Here is a 23,643-nt window from a genome sequence, read left to right as displayed (position 1 = left end):
ATATAAACCAATTAAACTGAATTTTTTATTAAACAAAGTATCACATCACGTTGTGCAATGCATATCAATTTTGGAATTAGTATGTTCTGTTCAGGTTAGTTGAGGTTCTGTCCAAGGTGTTCTGTTTCTGGTTTTCAATACTGTAGGTTTTTCTACTGATCCAGTGGTGGCAAAACGTTTATTATATAGATCAACGTAAGGCTAGTTCTTTTGTGTTATTTCAATCAAGTATGTAATTTCTAGCTTGTGAATGTTGACAAAGTGTTTGTAAATATAAGTCCTAAGCAGAATTTGGGGATGGCTAGTTTACAGAAAGCCTTTTATATGTATTTATAAAACCCCTCTATTCTGCTGCTAATTATGAACCATAAGTTTAAGGTGGGATATACCCTTTCTCACAATAAATTTAAGGTGGGGAATTCTCTTTCTGACAATAAGATAGGAGGATTTTATTTCCCTTAGAAACAAACATGTGCTCATGTTGTACTACTGTTTTCAGACTGTATTAGTTCACTTCCTTGATTTCAGATCTTTAGGTAAATTCTAAATTACTGTACAGGTCACTTGGTGCTTAACTTCTAAGCCCTTCTAGTCCTTCCTTTTTTTTTGTGGCAATGTGTTATGTTTTTCTCCTGCTACCTCTCCTTCAGTCAAGAAAGGTGATTTAAAAACATTTTAATCCATATGTAGAGTGGATTGGCTGCTTTAGGTCAACCTTTTCTGTATAATATCAGAGGGCTAAGAAATGTGCATGTTTGTCATGTTAAAAAATACGTAAATAAAAATACAAATTATATCTATATATAGGTCTGTCCGTGTTTTAGATGTATAACTTTGTAAGGACTTATAAACAACCATTTTAATCTTGATTAGTTATTTCTTATATACTACTCCAATTTCAGTTACAATGTACTTCTGAGACTCTAGGGGGGTGTTTTGGATTTGTTCAGTGTATAGTCCTTCATTTATGCATGTTAGGGAAAGTTCTTTACTTGCTCTAACTGTACTCGTTTACAAATACTTTTGCGGTATCACACTGACACTAATGTAGAATACTTCATTAGAGGTAAAGCTCGTATTGTAAGGCTTTTGTGTAGTTTCAGAGTTAAAACCAGAAGACAGATCTCAAGAGCAAACTGGTTTGGAAAGGGTTTATGAAAACTCTACCTATCTGTAACAGGAGCTTCTTCTGGTTTCCGAAGTTGTTCCTTTCCTCAGTTTTATGGCATGGGAGGAAAATCTCTTGTTCCTGCTGTGAAAAAGGAAATGTTCCCTGTGCCCTCATTAATGTGCTCATCTATGTTTATAAAGAAATAATAATCCTAAATTTAGATGGGTGACTCACCATGGCTTTGCTGTATTTGGAAGAAAAAACAGTTCTGTGTTGTGGCTGATGCTTAAAAGAACACTGGTCTTATTTCACATCTTACAGTGGAGCACTGAATGTTGATAGTCTCAGTATGTAAGTGTAGTATCTTCCTGAAAATATAAGTGATTATGTGTAGTATGTAATTACTAATCTAGGCCATGGAAGAAAATTTAGTGCTTTCAGTGTCCTACTTGAGAGGGAAAATGGGGAATATATAAAGAATGGGAGAAGTACAAGAAAAAAAAACCAAACTTGTGCAGCTTTAAAAAGGAAGGTGACAGTAGGTGTCAGGGAATGTGAAACATGCCAGAGATACTTGGAAAGGAAGGACAGAAGGAGGCAACTCTCTCTGGTGATGCCAAAGTTAGTTGATAGTAGTGTTCTACTTGCCTTGTGCTGTTGTTACAAGGCACTGTATTGTGCTTGTATGGCAAGGTTTTGGTAGCAGAGGGGCTACAAGGGCCAGCTTCTGAGAGAAGCTTTTAGAGACTTCCTGTGTGTATGACAGAGCCAGTGCCATCGGGCTCCAAGATGGACCCGCCACTAGTCAAGACTGAGTCCATCAGTGACAGTGGTAGTGCCTCTGGGATAAAGTATTTAAGAAGGGTAGGAAACTACTGTGCAACAGCAGCAGCAGCTGGAGAGAGGAGTGAGAGCATGTGAGAGAAACATCCCTGCAGCTACCAAGCTTCAGTGCAAAAGGAGGAAGGAGGTGCTCCAGAGCAGATTCCCCTGCCGCCCATGGTGCCAGCCCATGGTGATGCAGGCTGGGCTCCTGCAGCCTATGGAGGACCACAGTGAAGCCTCCACCTGCAGCCTGGGGAGGGCCCCACACTGGAGCAGAGGGATGTCCAAAGGAGGCTGTGACCCATGGGAAGCCTGTGCTGGAGCAAGCTCCTGGCAGGACCTGTGCCTATGGAGAGAGGAGCCCTCACTGGAGCAGGTGCTGGCAGGACGTGTGACCCCATGAGGACCCACGCTAGAGTGGTCCCTGCTTCCACACTGAAGCACTTACTGGAGAGCTGTAGCTTGTGGGAAAGACTCATATTGGAGAAGTTAATTGAGAATTGGCTTTACTTCGCATTACCCTACTCTAATTTGATTAGAGTACTTGATTAGGTAATAAACTATTTTCCCCAAGTCTGTTTTGCCCCTGACAGTAATTGGTGGGTGATCTCTCCTTGTCCTTATCTTGACCCATGAGCCTTTCAGTATATTTTCTCTCCTCCATCCAGCTGAGGACAGGGAGTGATGGAGTAGCTGTGGTGAGCACCTGGCATTCAGCCAGGGTCAACCCACCATAGGCATAAGTTAGAATATGTATTAAGCAAATAATTCAAACTGTCCAAAAGCATTTCTTTGTTTTCTTGCTAAGCAATGTATGCAGATTTTTAATTAAGAAAGCTAAGAAAAAAAAGTTCCAGCAAGAGTTAGTTAATAGTGATAGTAAGTTTCATTACAATAGCAATTACATCTGTCGAGATACTTCATATGAATGATGTGAGTAATATTTCTCTGGCAAAGGGGAGGGGGGAACTGTAGGGAATTAAAAATCGCTTTGAATCTAGGGCTACAGATATAAAAATGCCATAATTGTAATAGATTGCTATTACTTAGCTTTGTACTGGGATACAGTCCTTAACTGTGTTTCCATACTTGTAAACCCAGCAATCCTATGTTTTAAAACAAGTCATTGACTTTTATACTGTAAGTTCAGATGTGTGGCTCCAAGCAGTTACTGATGAAAGTTTCAGGAGCAAAGACTAAGGAGACCAGGAAAAGAATTAAAAGGATTATTGATGATTTTAAAAGACGATGAATTTGTAGCTGTGTAATTGTGTGGCCTGATTGTATAGCTACACAATTAAAATTATGTTCTTAAATATTTCTCTTTAGATATTTTCTGCTACCTCTAATTTCTAATTTTCAGCTGGAGAATTTAGTAGTTGGTTTTATAGAGAATTTCTCTTTTTGGGCATTGTATCTTGAAATTGTTAGCTCTTTAAATTCATGAGGTAGTCAAGATGATATAAAAGGGAAGATGCATCTCTTATTGACTTCTTGTCAAGTTTTTTTGTTGTGTTTTTTTTTCTGTTTTTGAAAGAATAAAGGGGTTTGTTTATCCTACCATATTCTTTCCCACCCAGTCATTTCATTGACATAAAAAGTAGCGATACAGTTGACATGTTTGTGTTTAAATTACTATTAAAATTTAATGTAAGTATTGCAGGCACATAAAATCAGTATATTAGGGGGATTTCATGCAGCTTTGAAACACATTATCAGGCTGAAGCAAAGTATGCATGTGAAATTTTGATCAAGTTTAGGAAGACTCCTGAAGATGAAAAGACTTTTGCTATAAGACACATCTCAGAGGCATACTTATTCTGGAACATTAGGACCTGGATCTTTGAAGGGACAGGCAAAATCTGAGAAACTCAGCAGCAGAACAAGTATTTCAGTACTTTAAGGGACTCTCTCAAGATGGGCTGTAGTTCTTGGAATATCTGTGGTGTCTGCAGAAAGTAACCTTGTCAAAATGCTGTATGTAGATACTAAGATTATATTTTTAAATTACTTTCTCTTCCTAAAAATGTGTTCTCGCTCTGTTAAAATATTTTTTACAAGACTGTGTTTGTCAAATAGTATTAGTTTATTCCCGAAGAAAGGTATCTAAATTTAGCTGTATCTGTGTGTTAAAAATAGTGGGTGATGAAGGAACTCTAATCCAGGGTCTTACCTAAAAATAGTAATTTGTGTAACTGAAGGTAGGTGGGGAGGGCTGTGTGTATTTACCTGCACAAGGTGCATTCTGAGGCCAGATAGAAAAAGTTATGTTCTGCAGTACATGTATTGCTTTTCTAAAAGCTTTAATCCGTCTTCATAGATAGGTATTCAGAGTCTTATGTGCCCTTGCTGTGAGCTGTTATATTTATATGAAGTTTTATTTTGCAGGCTAATGAGTATTGTTGCTGTTTGTGCTCCTTGCTCTGAGAAACCCCTGTATTTTTATGCTAGAAGTCTTGTGCATCTTTAGTACATAGAGTTAAAAATAACAAACCATAATACAACTTGATAATCATAAAAACTAAACCAAAACACACCATATGTTCTATGCAGCAGTCTTGGATGAGTATGTAACTGGTATATTTATGGCCTTGTGTTAAAAGATGTTTCAAGGCTGGTACTACAAGGAAAGATGGACTAACTGCTCCTTGTAGGGTATTTGGGAATAACATGCTGCAAACAGCAGAAAGAAAGGATTTGGGTCTGCTCTTTGTATATCTTATATTGTATATCTTGTGTATTGTACGAATGTTTAACATGCCATTCCTTGAGAATATAGTAGCTTGTTTTTTGTTGCTGTTAATTTTTATTTTACTAGCTAAAGTTAGCAAATAGGTATAGTCACCTTGAATAATATTTATTGCTAGTTTGTTTCATCTTTCCTGAACACAGTTGTCTAAAATTCTGTACCATATATCAGATGAATAAGCATCAGTGAAGAAATGTACTGGTATTCTTCCTTAGGTCAGAGACAATTGGCTGTTCAAGAATATGAAACACAGAGGTGCAAAGAATAAATATAAAATTTAGCCTACATGGGAGTCAGGCTTATTAAAAAATATATTTTGAAACATCTGTACAAATAGAGATAACTGACAAAACTAGGACACTTGTTCTAAGGAAATGGCATTTTATGTGATGTAATTATTACTTGGTATTTTGAATGTCTATAATCAAGAGGTTTTTAAATGTAAGTATATTCTCCTCCATTTTCTTTGAGTGGCCCCTGTCAGTCTCTTGTCTCAGAAGACACTTGCAAACTGTACTAAGGATTATGGTAAGAACACATAGGGGGATGGCTTCGGGGAGTTAAGGTGCTGGTGAACTCAGGCTCAGAATACTTGTCCAGTTTAGCTGGTATAAAGGCAGGAGGTTTCTTTCTGCTGCTTCACTCTTTGGTAGGGATTAAAGAGATTTATTTTTTTCTTTTTTCCCTGGATACTGCCTATATTCTTGCATTATTAGTATTGGTACAAAGAAGAGGTACCATGAAATGAGGTGGAGGTACTGTGAAATGAGCTGGAGTGCAACATTAAGAGTATGCATCAATTATTTGGAAGTAATGAATTTCTAATCTGTGCTTTTCCCATTGGTAAATGTGAAGTAGTTTTCCTCTTGTTAATATAGAGGAACAGAATTAAACTTTCTTGAACAGACATGCACACACACACTGGTGTAAATAGCTTGTGACAGCTTAAATTAATTCCTGATAAGATGGAACTAAAATATAATGTATCTTCAAAATGTCTTTGGATTATTCTTTGAGGAACAGCGAAACATTAGTGCTGTTTCAAAACTGTAGATTCTTTCTTCAGTAAAAAGTGTTGAACAGGTCCCATTAACTTAATAACATAATTTTTAAAAGAACTTACTACTTTTTTATTGTTATTTTTTGTTTTTCAGGATACAAAATTATGGATAATAATGGAATATCTGGGTGGAGGCTCTGCCCTTGATCTAGTAAGTAAATTATGTATGGGTTTTGTTATTTTACCTCACTTAATTATTTTCCTGTCTTTTAATTCTGGAAACTGTAATATATCATTTGATTATGGCAATGTTTGCTTCCAGTAAAGAAGTATTTGTCAATGCCAGAAAAATGTTATTTCCATGAGACAAGACTGATTATTTGTATAGATGGAGGGGAACTAAGCAACATAATATTGAAAGCAGGATATAAACATCTAATCTTCAGTCAATCAGAGAGCACTAGTGGCTGAAAATAGTTTTGTTTTGGTTTTTTTTTTTCTGTCTCTTAATTCTGCCACCACAACTCCTCCTAGTATCCATTTTAATGCATTTTCCCCCCACACCATCACCAGAGTCTCCCTGTTTGAAGTCTCATTAGACTCTAAATAGACAGAAACACAATTTAGTCTGGTATTAAAAAACTGTATTTCTAAGAAATAGGTGGAGCCGTGGACTCCCTCGAGGGTAGACAGGCCTTACAGAGGGACCTGGATAGACCAGAGACCTGGGCGATCACCAGCTGTATGAAGTTCAGCAAGAGCAAGTGCCGCATTCTGCACCTGGGATGGGGTTCCCAGTTTTGAATCGTGATTTTAAAAGCTCAGTGCAGGTTGTGTTTTCTGTGATTGGATGCTGTCCATTCACTTTAGCTACTAAGAAACCCTAAGCAAACCCCACTGCTCTATCAGCCTAGCAGTTTGCATTGTGGTTTAGGTTTCACAAAATCCCATGCAGTACGTAGTAATAGGATGTGATTGATATGGTACTCTATATGCCTCAGTTTCTTGAACAGACTTTGAGATTTGGGTCCATGTAAGACCTGTAGAATTGCATGTCAAAGTTTAGTGTAATGTTAATAATCAGATTACAGTATAGTTGCTTTTCAAAGGCAGTATGCGTATCTGTGATGTGATCACAAAGCAATAACTTGAAACTGTGTCTTTATGGAGCTTTTAAAAAACTTTTGAAAAATGTTTTAGATAAATAAAGTATTTATTTTCCAGTTGTTCATAAGACCACTTAGTTTAGAACTATGTCTTTTTAAAAAGAACATTCTGGGTTGTATCTCATATTACAAAGTTAGCAGAATGGAAGTTTTGAGGTGTGACGGAGTAATTTCTCTTTATAGTCACAGTGTTGTTTCTGTTTCTCCTTTTTTTTATATATATGTACACATACATGCATATGTGTATCAAATATCTCTTGTGTCTCCTAGTTAGAACCTGGCTCGCTCGATGAAACCCAGATTGCTACAATATTGAGGGAAATACTCAAAGGACTTGATTACTTGCATTCAGAAAAGAAAATCCACAGAGATATTAAAGGTAAATAGTTTTTTGTTTGTATTGTAAGAATATTAGAAGAGCTTATGCAATATAAATGAATACCCTTACAGTGTCAAATGTCTTAATTTCCTGTTTGCCCTTCTTTATTCCAGCTGCTAATGTACTGCTATCTGAACAAGGAGAAGTAAAGCTAGCAGATTTTGGAGTAGCTGGACAGCTAACAGATACGCAGATAAAGAGGAACACCTTTGTGGGAACACCATTTTGGATGGCACCTGAAGTAATAAAGCAATCAGCATATGATTCAAAGGTAAGGTATTTCAAGGCATGGCCAAAGTCCATTCCTTTTTTAACTGGAATTACATGGGTTGGTCTTCAGAATGTAGTTAATGAGTTTGGCTGCATCTAGGTAGGTGTATGTTTAGATGATACCTAGCAGCTAAAAGCTGTTGGTGAGAGAAGAAGCTTTCCTGATTTGTATCCAAACCTTAAGTTTCCTAGTGCATTAAGCCTATCCAGATGGCAAAAAATGTTAGCGTTGACAAGTACATCCCACCTTTTATCCCACCCTACTTACGAGTATTTTTGGTGGTTGTTTAAAAGTAGAGGAGAAAAAATATATACAAAATGTTCATATGTTTCCACTTGCTTTTAGAAAAAATAGCAACATTGTTTAATATGGATTTGAGAGTGTGAAAGGCTTGTTTGAAAGTGGTGGTATTCATCTGTGGAAGAATGTACTGCGTGGGTCTGTGCTGCTCTATGACCATGTTCTCTTAGATAAGCCATACAGGGAGGGTTTAATGTTTAATATCAAATTTACTTATTTGTAGATACTTACATTACACAGGATTTTGGTTTAGCAGAGTGGTACACCAGCATACTGAAATCACAAGACAAACATGATTTATATTGTAATTTACAGTTGGATTACAATAGGAATGTGATTCCTGTTATGGGTCTCCATGTCCTTACCAGCATGGCACTTGGGTGTTCCCAGTTGTCAGGATGGAGTAGATACACTGAAGACAGCTCAAGCCTATTGTTCTGTCAAAGTTGGTTTTTTTGCTTATTTGGGTTTTATACTTCTGTTATGCTGAGCTGCATAAACCCCTCCTTGCTGTCCCTCCCCTCCCTTCCCTTTCCCTCATGCTGGTCTGACTCAGTAAGACATTGCTCTACTGGTTATGTGTGGAAGAGTGAGCTTCAAAGTCAGTCTAAATTTTACTCATTAGAATGGCAGTATTGCAAAAAATAGTAGCTATGAATCACTTGCTGACTGTCCTGTGAACATGGATGAATAATTTTTCTTCAGGATTTGAAACTGTAGAAGTCACAACATGTGGTAAAACTTAATGATTATACAGTGTCATCACTTCTTAAGGTCATGCTTCTCCCTCCCTATTTGGAGGACCTGATTTGCACTTGTTCTGGAGTTCCATTGTCACAGACAGGTGCGTTCTAGAAATGCTTAGTTGGATACACATGCAGTTGGTACTTATATCCCTGTTTGAGATCCTTTATCTCTGAAAGGAGAGGTTACAGTTCTAGAGGAACTGGGGGGTTGGGGATGGCGGTTATTTTTGGTGCTTCCAACAGGAATGGGCTTCCAACCCCCATCTTGGACTTCATGTTCAGTGTGCAGCTGGGGTGTGCTGGACTTTTTAGCCCAGTTTTTGTTGAGGAAGGTCACTAGCAGTAGAAAGCTACAAATATGTGAGGGGAAAAAAATGATGTATGTATGTGTGTGCATGTGGATGTCTATGCACGTGTACACATACAAGTTTGATTTTTATATATACACATGCTCCATCTGTGGCTGAAAGTCTGACAGAAGAAAAATCTATCCATTTGTTTTTTTAACACATTCCTCTTGAGAAACTGGAATTCAGAATAAATTGGAAGTACTAATGCTCAGTTGTTAACACAAAGACTCATCTTCACAGGTGACATTGTTCTTTCATAACCAAGAAAACCTTTCCTTCTAGAGGGAAGTAAATCACAATTATACTCGGACATCAGGAGAGCTTAGCTGATAATGCTGTTATTAAGATAAATGAAATTTAGAGCTCATATACCTATGTAATCCTCTGTGCTCAGTGTGAGGTGGCAGTTGTGTAATATGGGTTAACAAAACGTCATTTCATAAATTGGATAGTATGTTAATTGACTCAGATTTTTTCCCCCATACTTCCTTACAAAATTAAGCAGCTAAGCTCTTAGCAATAGAATACTGTCTGAACAAGGAAGGAGGAGCTGGCTTTTAGTCAGGCAATGTAGCTATGATAGTGGAATGGTTGCAGCCTGTAGTCTTGTATGAGTTCGTCAAAGATACCCTAGCATATCAACCAAGCAGGCACAGGTAGATTAGCTGGACACTTTGTGAGGACAGCAGTGATAAACAAATTCTCTCCTCTGTCTAGTACCTGGAAATAGATCTGTTTACAACATAAGGAAGTTTCAAATGTTCTGTTTGGGAGTAAAACCAGATACCTCACTTCAGATCTTTCCCATTTTCCTGAGAGCAAGTCTTGGTTCTGCCTTGACTTTGAAAGAAACAGAAAAGCCCAAAACATAAATATTTTTATTAATGTTTTGTCCTTTGGAACAGACATTTCTGTGATTGACTTTATTTTATTTTCATCTTTCTGAAGGGTTTATTTATCCATTCTTTTGACCTTTTGATCTGTTATGTCAGCAAAGCCTAGAGAATTTTGATGCGTTACCTCACATTACCTCAGGCAGATTTGGCAACAAGACTTGGATCTAGGGAGACAGTTTTCTGTAAAAAGAGTAACACATTTTGATGATTAAAACCTAGGAAACAAGTATGTTTAAATATTATCTTCCCTAAAAGAAACCAATATGCATATTGTGGCATCAGTATCAATGTGAATCCAACTCCTCAACGAAATTAAATGGTGGTACTGGTTTCTGCTGCATCACTTGATTTGTCCCTCTAACTTGGCAGTGAGCCATTTGATCTGCATTCACATGTGCATGACTTGGAGTATTTTGATTTAGATCAGACTTTCTTGGCATACAGGACATGACTTACAGGAGAAGGTCTACAAAGCATATCAGGTGGAATAGTGCTGTCAATATTTCAGAAGCTACTTGGACCAGATACTTAACAGGTTGAAAATGGTGGATAGCACTGTTCCAGACTGCATTTCTCTAGTCGGTGGATAAGAATGATGTATAAGACAGTGTTAAACCCCAGGAAAATTATATTCTTGTTGTTGTACTAACTGATGCTTATTGAGGAAAATCTTGTGCATGTTATAACATTTCCCTTTATGCCAGTATTTGAGCCTTGCCCCATATTTACATAGTGTACTTGAATGAGGTGGATAAAATGCTATTTATAGTAACTCTACCATTACTTTTTAAGAATATTTGTGTTTTGAGATCAGTTATAACTGCTGGTGCAATAGCACTTTCAAAAAGTTTTGCAAGTCTAGTAAGAATGAAAGAACTGCTTTATGCTGTCGAGTAAAAACAACCAAGGCACTCTGTACTGGTTAATCACATAAATCAGACCATGATAATAAGAGCAGTTTAGATACAAAATTACTTACAGTAAAGTTTTAAAATCTGCCTTTGCAAGTGTGCTGGTTTTGGCTGGGATAGAGTTCATTTTCTCCGCAGTAGCTGGTATGGGGCTGTGTTTTGGATTTGTGCTGGAAATGGTGTTGATAACCCAGGGATGTTTTAACTGTTCCTGAGCAGTGCTTGCACAGTGCCAAAGCCTTTTTTGCTCTTTACCTCACCCCACCAGCAAGCAGGCTGGGGGTGCACAAAGTGTTGGGAGGAGCCACAGCCAGGACTGCTGGCCCTAACTGACAAAAGGGGTATTCTAAACGTTATGGCTTTGTGCTCAGCAATAAAACAGGGAGAGGTGGGCTGGACAGTTACTGTGCACAGAATGGCTGGGCAGTGGGCAGTTGGTGATGAGCAATTGTTTTCATTTGCATCACTTGTCTTTCTTGGGTCTTATTTCTCTCTATTTATCTGTTTTCCTTTTCATTACACATGAAATTATTATTACTACAGTTATTGTTCATGAAACTGTTCTTAACCCATGAGTTTCCTCACTTTTACCCTTCCAATTCTCTCCCCCCCCCCCCCCCCCCATTGAGGGGAGAGCAAGTGATTCTCCAAACTAATCTTAAAAACTTTTTTTTCTTACAGGCAGATATCTGGTCATTAGGCATAACAGCCATAGAACTTGCAAAAGGAGAGCCACCTCATTCAGAATTGCATCCAATGAAGGTTTTGTTCCTTATTCCGAAGAACAATCCCCCGACGCTGGAAGGGAACTTCAGTAAATCCCTCAAGGAATTTGTTGAGGCCTGCTTAAACAAGGACCCAAGCTTTGTGAGTTTCATCTGTTTGTCAGTGTATAGTAGGGAACCTGACTGGTTTACATGAATGACAAGGAAAAGTGCAGTTCACTTTTTCTAATGCGGGGCAACGTATCAGCAGCATTGTGGTTTGTTTTTTTCTTTTTGGTTTTGGTACCTTATTTAAAATCTCATTTCTATCACGACTGAAACTTGGATTTCTTAATCTTTTTGTAGGGAGTCACTTGGCACTCTCAAATGCAGTAAAGAAATATTATTTTCTTTTTCTCTTTCTAAGAGACCCACTGCAAAAGAGCTCTTAAAACACAAATTTATTTTACGCAACTCAAAGAAAACTTCCTATCTGACGGACCTTATTGATAGGCACAAGAGGTGGAAAGCTGAACAAAGTCACGATGACTCCAGTTCTGATGACTCGGATACGTAAGTTTGAGTTTTTAAAATATCCTTAGTAAACATAGGAGCCAAGTAGTTATTTCTAGCACATTTCTGTCTTTTGCTATTTACAGATTTTCAGCTTAACAGCCTTGATGAGCTAATGAAATCTTGATTTTAGTATTGCAAGGGATTTCATGCAAATCACAGTCACTGAGAGCAATTCTGTCCCATATTCTGTAATGCCTTCTTTTATTTAGGGTCTAGGGTCCTTCCTAGACATAAGGCCAACTGTTACTCCTGTTGTGCAGACGGTAGGCCTTGCCCTGCATGGCCCAGCAGCAGTGTGCATGTATACTGTGCCGTGTGTGCCAGTGGTCACCTAAGGAAGGGAGTTGTCTCTGTGGTGGCAGGTTGTCCCTCGTTTTGGCTATCTCAGTAAAGAGGCAGAAGTGTATCCTTGCATATAAGAGGGAATTAGTGGACAGTGCTTCCCTGATAAATGGGGTTTTGGAGTACAAACCGTATTACCTAGGTTTTTCAATGAGAGGTTTTTACTGACCTTCTAGGAAGGTTGGGCAGTTGCAGCACATAGTCATGAAATGTCAAATTATTTTTTCAGAAAGGAGAAATGCTGTAAATATTTCCAGATTTTTTTCCTTTGCAATTTTTCCTTCTCTCCATCAAATTTTGATGGACATATTCAATAGATTTATGTGTTTCCTTAGGAAACCAAGTTACAAATAGTTATAATTTGGTTAACTTTTAACTTTATGGGTCTAAGAGTAATTTTTAAAATAGTGACTATCATCAGATTGCATACTTCTGAAAATCAAGTGAAGGGATTGCCACAATTTACTCACAAATGGGTGAAATTTCTCATAATAAAGAAAACACAACTATTCTCTGCAATTCCAGCCTGTGTGCTAATGGCAGGCATCAGCCTGGTTATGATTTCTTGGCTGCTATTACAGCTGTGTATTTGTCCTCCGTTAATAATGGCTTCATGCCTTCCAGTGTTCACAGTTTCAGCCCCAAACCGTGTCTGAGTTGAAAAGTAAATTACTAGTCCTAAAACCGATTTCAGATCATTTACTAACTGAACTTTGAGGTTGCAGTTCATGTTCTGTGGGATATTAGCTTTTATAGCTTGTCATAGGAGAGTAGTAGAACTAGAATGGTTATTAAGTGCTTATGAGGCAATTTAATGTTATGTCTAAGCCTGCTTTCCCCTCCTCTGTTTCCACAGCAGCTCTTGCATTAGGTATTACAAAAGAGTGAGTTGATTTGGCATGCTGGAATGCTAACTTTTCAAACTGGTAAATATTTTTCTGTTGGATCAAGTTATTAGAGCTGATGTATACAAGAAAGGTACAGTGACAGCCAGAAGTTATATGTGACTTCAAGCAGGAATCTTGGAGTTTTCTTACACTGAGTACCTGCTTTTTGACTTGGTAGCTTTTTGTACAACCCTTTTAATTGGCAGTTTTTCTTGCAGATCATTTTTAATTCACAGATCAGCCAGCAGTGAACTTAGAGAAGGGCATTTATGGTAATGAGAGGAGAAAGGTAATGCAGTGATTGATTAGTGTCAGCATAAATGGTTTTGTTCTTTTAGCTTAGTACAAGTTACAGGAAAAAAACTACTATGTTAGCCCCAAAATTGAGGCAAAAGATTAATTTTTTATGGTGATCTAGTTTAAAGCCATGACATACCTGTACTTTTTGGGGCATTTTTGTTTTTAAGTGGGAAATTTACCCTGCTAATGGGCGTGAACTCTCTTCCTCAAAGGTATTCTGAGGTAGTCTGCACTTGTTGTTTAGGCAAAAAAGGGAATTAAATCTTCTCATTTTAATCCCCTTCCCTAATGATTTGAGATACTCCGCTAAAGCCAGTTTTCAGATAGCACTAGAACACTTCATGTTAGTTGGTTTGTGTAACTTGGGAAAATGCTTTAAATCTGTAATGCCCCTTTTTTTCTTTGAAGTTAATTTCACTTCTAGTGAAGTATCTTTGTTTTGTTTTGTGTTTTGTTTGTTTGTTCTTTTATTTTGTTTCTCCAAAAGACCAAGTACTTTTCATACTTGTCTTTATACTTATTGGTCTGTACAATTGAATCCTGATTTTGGTCTTGATCGTAGTTTAGATGTTTAGTGTGTATATTGAATGTAAATGGACAGTAAGGTGTAGGCAATTAAACTTTTTGTATTTGTTTTCCCTCCCTTGAAGTGAACAAGATGGCCAGGCTTCAGGTGGGAGTGATGCAGGAGAGTGGATCTTTACAATAAGGGAAAAGAACCCCAAGAATCTAGAGAATGGAGCAGCCCAGCCTCTGGAGTTGCAAAGAAATAAGGTGCTCAAAATATTTATATTATACCAGGAGATAATTCTTGCTTTAATAACATAGTGGATTGATTTTTATTTTACACCTTGAAAAGCATTTAAATTGTAAAACTTTCAGAAGTTTTGCTAAAAATGCATGTTTATTTGGCAGTTGCCTTTCACAAAACATTTTGAGTAAGTCCTGATGTTTGGGTGTTCTGTAAATGTGTCCTATTTATAGCACTGGAGGAAGAGCAGGCAGGCAATACTTTATTTTAAAAATCTTCCTTTTGTAAAGTAAACTTAAACCAGTGCAGTACAAAGATAGGGGTTTGGGGGAGGCCTTCTGGTCTCTTAGGAAGAAAGGCTGTGCTGTAGCAAAAATAGGATGTGCATGTGTCCAAAACCAAAATAACCAAACCTAAACCAACCATAAAAACCCCCAACAAAACCCACCAACACCAGGCCCCACAAAAAAAAAAAAACAAACAACAACAAAATAGACCCCAGGCCAGACTAAGGGATGTTCAGGAGCTGCTCCATCGTATTTTCTGCAGCCTGTGTAACTAGGACAGGTGGTTGCTACTGCAGCTGTGAAAATTCTGTGTGTGTGCTCTTATCAGAACTGGAGAAGTACAGGAAAATATTGGATGATATGGGAGGATCCTAGTAAATGTCAGCATGTCTGTGATTTAGTACCTGCTCAGTAGGATTGAGTGTATGGGTGTTAGGTTTTGTCTTTTCAGTTTTGAGCTTACATGTGTTTGAGGTGCTGTAGCCTCAGATAACTGTAGCATGTTGGAACTACTTTTTTATTTAATTAGTAGCAGAATATAATGAGGTTGCTTTTCTCTAGAAGTAAAATTGATCACAATTTTGTTTTCTTTAAAGGAAAAGGATATCCCAAAGAGGCCTCTGTCCCAGTGTCTGTCTGCAGTTATATCACCTTTATTTGCAGAAGTAAGTTATTGCTTTAAAACCTAACAGGTCCAGGATTTGTTTCTGAAAAATAGAAAAATACAGTGAGTGGCACCTAAGGTTTCTACAACCCATTTGGAACATAATGTGTTACAGCTTTAGCTGTACCCTTTGCTTTCATGCCTGCCTGCTCTTAAGATCTTTGTTCTGCTTCTAATAGTACTTCATGTGAATGGTAGCAGCGTCAACCATGGTAGCCTAAAGCGGTGAACATGAGAAATACTCGGTGCAATAAAGCAATTAGAATTATTTAAAGGGGATGTCCTCTGTATTGGTTAGTCAGACTCCAGTGTTAAGTCAGCCTGACATTCTCCTGCGTAGAGTGGAGAAACACTTTAAATGGGGGTTTTTTTATTTTTTTATTTTTCTGGCATTCTCCATTGCAATTCTTCATGCGTTATCCACTTGCTTGCCTCTGTTTGCGAATTTTCTTTCAGTTCTCTACCCTTCCATCTTCCACACATTTTTCTGGTTGCTGTGTGTCTCCTTTAGGTCTTCCTTCCCCTTTTCCAATACCAAGCATGATACAGGTCCTGCACCCAGTGTCATCCACACTCCATCTTCTATTTTCGTTCATTCTTTATTTTTCATTTTTCTCATCACCATGCCCTTTATTGCATGATTTCTAGAAATCTCTGCTCCGAGTTCTTCCTTCCCATGACATTGCTAACTGGTTGCTGTCATTCTTTACCTTTCTTGCTTCCTATCTTCATTTTCAGTGTCATTCTTTTAATTGCCATTTGCTGATCCCTGTGAGTATATGATTCCCCCAGCACTGTTGTAGCAACACAAATATTTTTCACTACAGTCCTTATTCAAATTGCCATTTACTTTCATCTCTATAACATGTAGAGGCTACAGAAGGTTTTTTCTTCACACACATCTTTTCTTGCTGTATGAGAAGACTCTTGGTCTGATATCTGCTGTTTAGTTATACTTTAGACTCCTCTTCCATGCAGCTTCTGGAGGATAGCCACAACTTTCCCAAACTCTTCTGGAATCTTGTTTCAGGGTTTCCTTTTTATTATGGGCATGGTCACTGTCTCTACTCTCTGGGGATGCCTTATGTTACATTTTCAGTGTTCCATTTATTTAGCATTCAAACTGAAGGTATCTGCACCATCAGGAGTTATTGCAAGTTAAGTTAGTGAGTTGCTCTATGGATCTCCTCCAGAAAGAACAAAGCTGCCCATTTGAGCTTTTTGTCATCATGGAGGTGTCAAAGGTTTTGGCACAGAAAGCCAAGTACTCTCCCTAAGTAATCTTAGTGAGGCACTGAGACCTTCCTTCTCAGCCCTCAGTTCCTGGCTGATTGTGGGATCCTTTGCTTCGGGGGCTGGGGGGAAAATGAGAGAGTACTTGGGGTACCCTGTTAATAGAGGTGATAGGGTGAAAACATTTTCCATCAGTGCTTGCACAAGTGTACCTGCAGTGTATACATATAGGTGTAAAAGTATGTATACTATAGTGAGTATGTGTAAGCAGCGCATATTGAAATTACACAGCTACAGGTAAATAGCGCATGTAAATAGTGCATCTTTCTTGGAATACTTTGTAATTTTTCAATTGAAAAGGATATGTGAATGATGGAATACTTGTGAAGATGAATGATATCCTGATAATTACTGCAAAGACTGACTTCAGGATGAAAAAGGCCTTCAGGATGTGAAGGTGTATAATGAAAGTCAGATCCTGGCATTGTGAATACTGTTGGTCACTTTCTTACGCAGTTTTGCTTCATATTGTTTGTAGAAAAACTTATGAATCTCTTATTAATGTATCTCTTCCTGGTTTTCTTTCAGTTGAAAGAGAAGAGTGAAGTGTGTGGTGGTAACACAGATTCCATAGAAGAACTGAGAAAGGCTATTTATTTAGCTGAAGAGGCTTGTCCAGGCATTGCAGATAAGCTGGTGTCGCACCTTGTGCAGAGGCTTCAGAGGTAATGAAATTATTTCCCTAAAGGTTACAGAAAACTGCAGATTTGATTATGCAAATATTTGGCTCGTGTTAATTTGAAATAATTAATTTCTATTCAAAGAAAGTTAAGTGCTTGCTTCCACTATGAGAGTGGTGAGACACTGTAACAGTTTGCCCAGAGAAGTTGTGGCTGCCCCATCCCCAGCAGCGTTCAAGGCCAGGTTGGATGGGGCTTTGAGCAACCTGGTCTAGTGGGAGGTGTCCCTGCCCATGGCAGGGGGATTGGCACCAGATGGTCTTCAAGGTCCCTTCCCACCCAAACCATTCTGTGATTCTGTGAAAAAAGGCTGGAACTTCAGCAGCATAAAATGGAGTAACTTTTAGCTGCCGGTTGTTGCAGAACTCCTTTCTGAAAATCACATCAAGAACTATTTCTTTTCTCTTTCAGATACTCACTAGCTGGAGGAAGTACTTCATCCTACTGACCTACTGTTCCTGGTTTTTCTAAGACAACTGAAATTCCACAGTATCTGCAGTGAAGGCGTACACCCTGATGTTGTTCTGCTCCTCTGTCATTGGAATGTCCTTTGGTGGAAGGACATTCCTAAACATACAAGAGTGAAAAGGAAGTCTCTCGGATGGAGGCAGACCTTTTCGTCAACTTAAAGCTATAATTTTTTTAAAAATGTTAATGCACATATTCCAGCGGGGTGACTTTTTGTAAAATCTGAAATGTATATTTAGGTTTGTGATAGAGAAATTGAAGATATTGAGAAACCTCAGGTATCTTGCTTTAAGAATTCCACTGGGAGATGGCGTATGTTGGAATTGTGTACAGATATGTATATAATGTCTTTTTTAACTGAAAGCCTTTCAACGTGGATAAGGAATCACTGTGTACAAAATGGTAAAGTGCTTTTGTAGATAATGTTAGTGGGGTAAATATTTGACAGGCCATAACTGAGTATTGCCTTGCCTTTATTACATGTAAATTTTGAACTCTGTGATAAGTGACTCTTGGTTTGATTTTTGTATGTGAAGGATTTGCCATTGAAAGAGTTAATCCTGTACCATGGAACCTTCTACTAGTACCTCAGCAATGACACAACTTTATTTCTCCAGTATTTCTTACTTCTTAATCTATATTCTGAGCGTGACTTTCTAATTATGGTACTATTTCTGGTTGTTTTAATTCACCTTGTCTCTCAAAACTTTAAGTTTAAATTATTGTTTTCCTAAAGAATAAGCTCTTTCAGTTCTTCAGTTTTAAATTGTGCCAATGCAAATTCTGAACACTGTATTGTTCAATTTTAGTAATAGGTGTTTGTGAAGCTTGTAGTGAAATTCAGATACAATGTTTTTTCCACCTGACCGTGTTTGAATGCTCACGCAAATAAATTGTTATCTTCATTTATTCTGAAATATTTCCATAGAGGTTGGCTCTGAGCTCTGAGACAGTGGCATGAATTTAATCCTCATGCCTATTCACATCATTAAAATGAATGTCTTGCCGTGTAAAAGAAAAATTATCCACAGACTCAGTATTCGGTCTTGCTGCCTAAATCTGTGTGTCTCTTTACTGAAAGCGATGGCTATTGGACAGAAAGGCTGCAGAGCTGAGCCTCAGTGAGTTGAGTGGTGTATACCATGCCCTATTACTTGCCTCCCCAGAAAAAAAAGTCCAAATTTTGAGATTTCCACTGTTCTCAGTGCTCCTAGTAGCTGACTTAACATTTTTTAATGACTGGAAGCAGTAACATTAGTGACACACACTGCTGATTGGGCAGCATTTTGGTTTTTCATGCTATTACTCTAGGTTCATCTTGGTGTTTTTCACCAAGGCTATATTCAGGTGCTGCTTATTCTTTTAGCTAGGAGAGCTCTTTTGCCTTCTTTTAATGAGGAAATTGATGATTTTATGTTTTGCATGACAGTGAGGTAACTTACCTGTTTAATTAAAAAAAAAAATATGAATTTTGGAACAGAAAGGATTAAAACTTTTTCAAAGTACAGGTATATCTACCTGCCTTGGTACGAAAAGAACCGGGTTATCTAACCAGTCTGGAAGCTGGTGAGGTGTCCTTGCAGAACTTCATATCACCCTCATTCTATGCATATAAATTGCCTTAATTATTAATGTAATGATTTAGCAGTACGAGGACACTGGAGCTATGAACTTCTGACCTGGTTGAAACAAGTTTGAGTGGACATGCGCTTGTTCTCTAACCGGTGTTCTTAGACACAAGATGGTTGCCAGCATAATGAGGTAGTGGTTTTCCTTTATGGCTGCGTGGATTTAAGGTAAATTGAACAATGCCTAAGTCTGAGCAATGGTTTATAATTCCTCTTTTATTAATACCTTTAAATACGCTGGCTTGTGTGCTCTTAAACATTAAGGTGAGGCTTACCCTTGACGAAGCAAATGTAGCTCTGCTATTGCAAAATGCATCCCTGAATACAGTGCCATGGGAAACTTACCTGTGCCCTCTCAGTAGCAGAACATTCAGCCCTTCAGTAAATACGTGCTGTTACAGCATACAGAAACAAATTGCTGTGTTTGCATTTGAAATACAGATAGATTAACAGAAGCTTTTCTCCAGTCATCTGTTCATGTAAGGATTTTAAATTAAAGTGAGTGCACTTGGGGATGCACAGAGCTCAGAGATTTAGTGGGGAAGTTAAATTTATGGTGCTGGCTGAAACCTCAAGAATTTCTCAATCAGAAAATTGAATGAAATTGCAAGTTACGCTCTTTTTGAACAATCATTTAAAAAGTTACACACACATTTATTGTTTGAGTTGCATTTCAGTTGTGTTCCAGGACTGTATGCTGAGGAAATACTTCTCAGAGTAGCTTGTGGCAGAATTTGCGTCGTGAACGTGTCCTTTGGTTTAGAAGCTTAAGATGCGTAAGAGCTACAGCCAGGGCAATGGGCCAGAAGGCTGGGATCTTTAGGAAAAGACAAGACCTCATTTATGGTAGAGATGTGTATTTTTATATGTGATATATAGGTTATTTAAATATAGACTATCTTAAACTGAGATTCACTGCAAAACAGGTGTGCTTTATCTTGAATGCAAAATTACAATCATTTGCTTTGGAAAGTATGGATGCTTTAAAAACCGGATCTATATTGGTAACAGAAGGGGGGCTTTGTTTGAAAGAAGCTTGTCCTCAGTTTGTGAGAGAAAAAGAAGCGTGTTGATATTTTAAGAGGTTATCTTATGCTAAAATCATGTCTGTGTTATAATGTTGCACTGACGATTTTTTCTGTGCAGGTAGTGCTTCACTTAGTCTTGAATATACTAAGCGACAAGCTAGCCCTATTTATGCAAACATTTAAGTTAGTGGAACTGCATATTTGTCAGGGATTTCAAGATTAGGCATTAAATAAACTCACTGTGTAAAGAAAACAAAATCAGTCATTTGAACTGAAGGCTTGCTTTTTGTAAGTATCAGATGCGTAATCTATTTTTTTAACTTAATTTTCCATGCAGTTGCACTTTGTCGATCACTAGTTTACTAAAGGACGACAGCATGATTGCCGTCATTCTGAATGCTTTTGGTGTGCTAACAGAGCAGCTCTTCCTCAGAAGAGCCACAGTTCCTTTGTAGCTCAAAACGTTTTGTGTACATCCACATCAGTATGGGCAGATCAACCAGTTACTGCGGAATGATTTACCTGTGGTGTTGCACCCTCATGGTACAGGGGGAAGGTAAGAGCGTGTGCATTGGCACTTACCTGCAAAGCAGTTAATACTTTGACTTCTGTTCCTTCTCTGTCCACTGGAACTCCTTCATCTGCCTCCGCTTTCAGTGTGCTTGTGAAATGTTTAGCTCTTACTACTTCATGTGGCATTCTGTGGTTTTGTTTGTTTTTTTAAACAACATGCTATCAGTTTGCAACAGTTTTACATTAGCCTTACTTTTAGGGAAGCGTATTTTGCCTTCAAATATGTCACTGCAGGAACGTGGCCAGAATTGCGAAGAAGCATGGGGATAACACAAGGATCAGTACGATCGCAAATTATTTTTCTAAGTTGCTGGGGAGGAGCTTGAAGTATAGCACAAACCTGCAAGCTTGCTCTTTTTAACTGTAGTTTGCAGATGTGCAAGCATCTGCAGCAGACAAAGTGACCGCAATGGTTTCCTGCCTTCTTGGAAAGCATGATTACAGAGGATGATTCCAGTGTGTATGTGGTTTTCTGTAACATTGCTGTCTGTTTATAACCGTGTATTTAAGTTTTACTTTTGTCACTCTACACCAACATAATAAAACTTGTAAACTACATGACCTAGAAATAAAGAAGGAAAAGTTTAATGAAATTTTGCCATCTGAGTGGTCAGTAAGATGAGATTTGGGGCTCTCCTCCCAGAAGGCGATGCTCCTGCAGGGTTCCACCTCAGCTATTGTGCCTGTGTTGGTACTGGTAAGCAGAAAGGTTATAAACTGGTGATCAGGTTTTAGTTGTAATAATCTTAGAATTTGTACAAGACAAAACTCTTGCATAAACTCAAACACTTTCTGAACACTGAGAATGTTTTTTGCTGTTGGGATATTTAATAAGCTGATTTCTGACAGATGGTCTAACCATGTGGGAAGTTTAGTTCTTTTCTTGATTAAGGTGGATTTTTATCTCCACAGGAGTGATTGCTAGTGTACTGTCTCGGTTACATATGTGCAGCTCTGTATTAGGGTTTGTCCTATAGCAAGACAGTGTGCATTTACAGAGGGCAGTGATTTAAAACCTGCTTTGTATTCCCCATCCTGCCAATGAAGACCTTGTGTCAAATTGCATTAATGGAACCCCAAATATTGCATCCATAAGTGCTCATGTAACCTGTGACAAACCATGTGACAGCTATACTCCTGTAATTACATTTAATTAACATCTTCTGCTATTAAAAACCGTGCGTGTTCCACCAACTTTCCTGTATCCCTGGTGGAGAGGTGGGGAGGGGCATATCTGTGCTCTAGCAAATGCTGAGTCCCTGTACGGCCATCCCTATGGTTTGAGGGAGAAGACCACATAATTGGTCCTCTATAAAAAGGAAAAAAATGCTCAAAATGGGGTTTTTCAGGTTGTGCTTGTTTCTCTGGTTTGCTCTTGGCTGACAGAATAGTAGGATAGTGCACCTGGTTTTGCCTCTTTCCTTGCAAGCCCTTTTCTCTCTAGTCAGAGACCTTTATCCAGATTTCTGCAATCAGAGCAACTTTAGCTTTGCCTGCTCCCGTGCCTTTCAGTCTGCCATTTGTGGCAAGCTTCAGCTGAATTTACAAAGGCACTGACATCTCAACAGTGTTGTTAAAATTTTGTGACAATAGGTAGGCCTGAGGTATAGTGATCAACAGTCGTGTCTTAATGGAGGTTAAGTTGGACAGCAAAGAAATGATGGAGCTCTTTAGTCTTGTGGAAGAAAATCCCTAGGAGCCCGCTCTATGTGCTGCAACTTCCTAAGGTTCCTGTTTTGCTTTTATTTGTTATTTGAAGAAGAAACTGGTTATTCATGGTGAGTAATAACAGCAACAAGAGTAAATCTCTTACTGACCAGTTTGAGGTTTTCCCACTGCTGCAACAGCAAAACTGCATTTAGGCAACAGCAAAACTGCGTTAAGTCTTGGCTGCTCCCCAGGGACACGCTGTGACCTGCCTTTCTTTGTGCCCCACTGGATGGGATGACCAGCAGCATGCTGTGAATTGGGGTTGGAAGCAGCTGCTTAAGTCTCACAGCTTTCTAGTAAACTGCAAGTTTTATCCATACATATAGACTTCAACTGATTGTAAGATATGACTATTATCAAGACAGTCGCCTTTATTCTCTTACTGTTCACTTTCAGCTTGGGGTTAACCTTAGGAGTAAAGAACTAGGAAATGCTGAAAAATGAGGGCAGTTCAACTGGTTCCATTAAAGAAGAAAAAAGGGATTACTCTGGTAGAGAAGGAAGAAGAAGAAAATCTATCTATCTTATTAAAAACTTCTTATTTTGTCTAGGAAAAAAACTAATACAAACAGGTGAAACTCCTGAATCAGGTGCATCCTACGAAATTGCAGCCACAGACTACCTCTGCTCTCTGCCTGCAAAATACTGTCAAGTTGTTAATCTCTCTCTGCTGTGAGCTGTCCCTGCCTCATCACTAGCATCCTCTTCACCTTCCCAGTCAGTGCCAAAGTGCTCATTCCTGGATGTTGTTGGTATGCTGAGGCTGTGGAATTCACTTGCTTTGGCGCTACAGAACAGGGTTGCAGCCTTGGAATGGACAAGATACTGGGACCTGACACTGCCACAAAAAGTCTTCAGGTCTTTTTCTACCTACTTGCTAAGTTTGTCCTTCATGTCATAAACAGACAGAGGTGATGCCAGAGGGTAGATGTGATCATTATATCGGTACTTACTTATCAGGGGAAACAGCTACGGAGAAGAGCAACTGCAACAAGTTACCTGTCCAGGAGTGGGAAGGTTTCCAAACAGCCAAAGGAAGTATGCAGAA

The 23,643-nt window shown here is 38.4% G+C and overlaps 1 protein-coding gene across 5 annotated transcripts in view; it reads left to right on the top strand.

Annotated features, from left to right (window-relative positions):
* Positions 1-18,161, top strand: part of STK24 (serine/threonine kinase 24) — a 48,043-nt gene extending 29,882 nt beyond the window's left edge. For 4 of the 5 annotated variants that reach the window (XM_057402088.1, XM_057402089.1, XM_057402091.1 and 1 more), the window contains exons 3-11: positions 5,840-5,896; positions 7,122-7,230; positions 7,344-7,501; positions 11,386-11,571; positions 11,836-11,981; positions 14,164-14,287; positions 15,148-15,216; positions 17,037-17,173; positions 17,600-18,161. In XM_057402088.1, the coding sequence (XP_057258071.1) occupies positions 5,840-5,896; positions 7,122-7,230; positions 7,344-7,501; positions 11,386-11,571; positions 11,836-11,981; positions 14,164-14,287; positions 15,148-15,216; positions 17,037-17,173; positions 17,600-17,636 (1,023 nt within the window). In that variant the 3' untranslated portion in view covers positions 17,637-18,161. Of the gene's footprint in view, positions 1-5,839; positions 5,897-7,121; positions 7,231-7,343; positions 7,502-11,385; positions 11,572-11,835; positions 11,982-14,163; positions 14,288-15,147; positions 15,217-17,036; positions 17,174-17,599 lie in introns of those variants that run through there. The other variant, XM_057402090.1, reaches the window with a different exon arrangement.
* The last annotated feature ends 5,482 nt before the right edge of the window (positions 18,162-23,643 follow it).

Source organism: Pezoporus wallicus, unplaced genomic scaffold (genome assembly GCF_028554395.1).
Source record: "Pezoporus wallicus isolate ANWC-B61680 ecotype Strahan unplaced genomic scaffold, APGP_CSIRO_Pwel_v1 contig_6520, whole genome shotgun sequence".
In the NCBI taxonomy this organism is placed as follows: Eukaryota; Metazoa; Chordata; class Aves; order Psittaciformes; family Psittacidae; genus Pezoporus; species Pezoporus wallicus.
The sequence above is the reverse complement of the archived record's forward strand: the minus strand, read 5'-3'. Positions and strand labels throughout refer to the sequence as shown.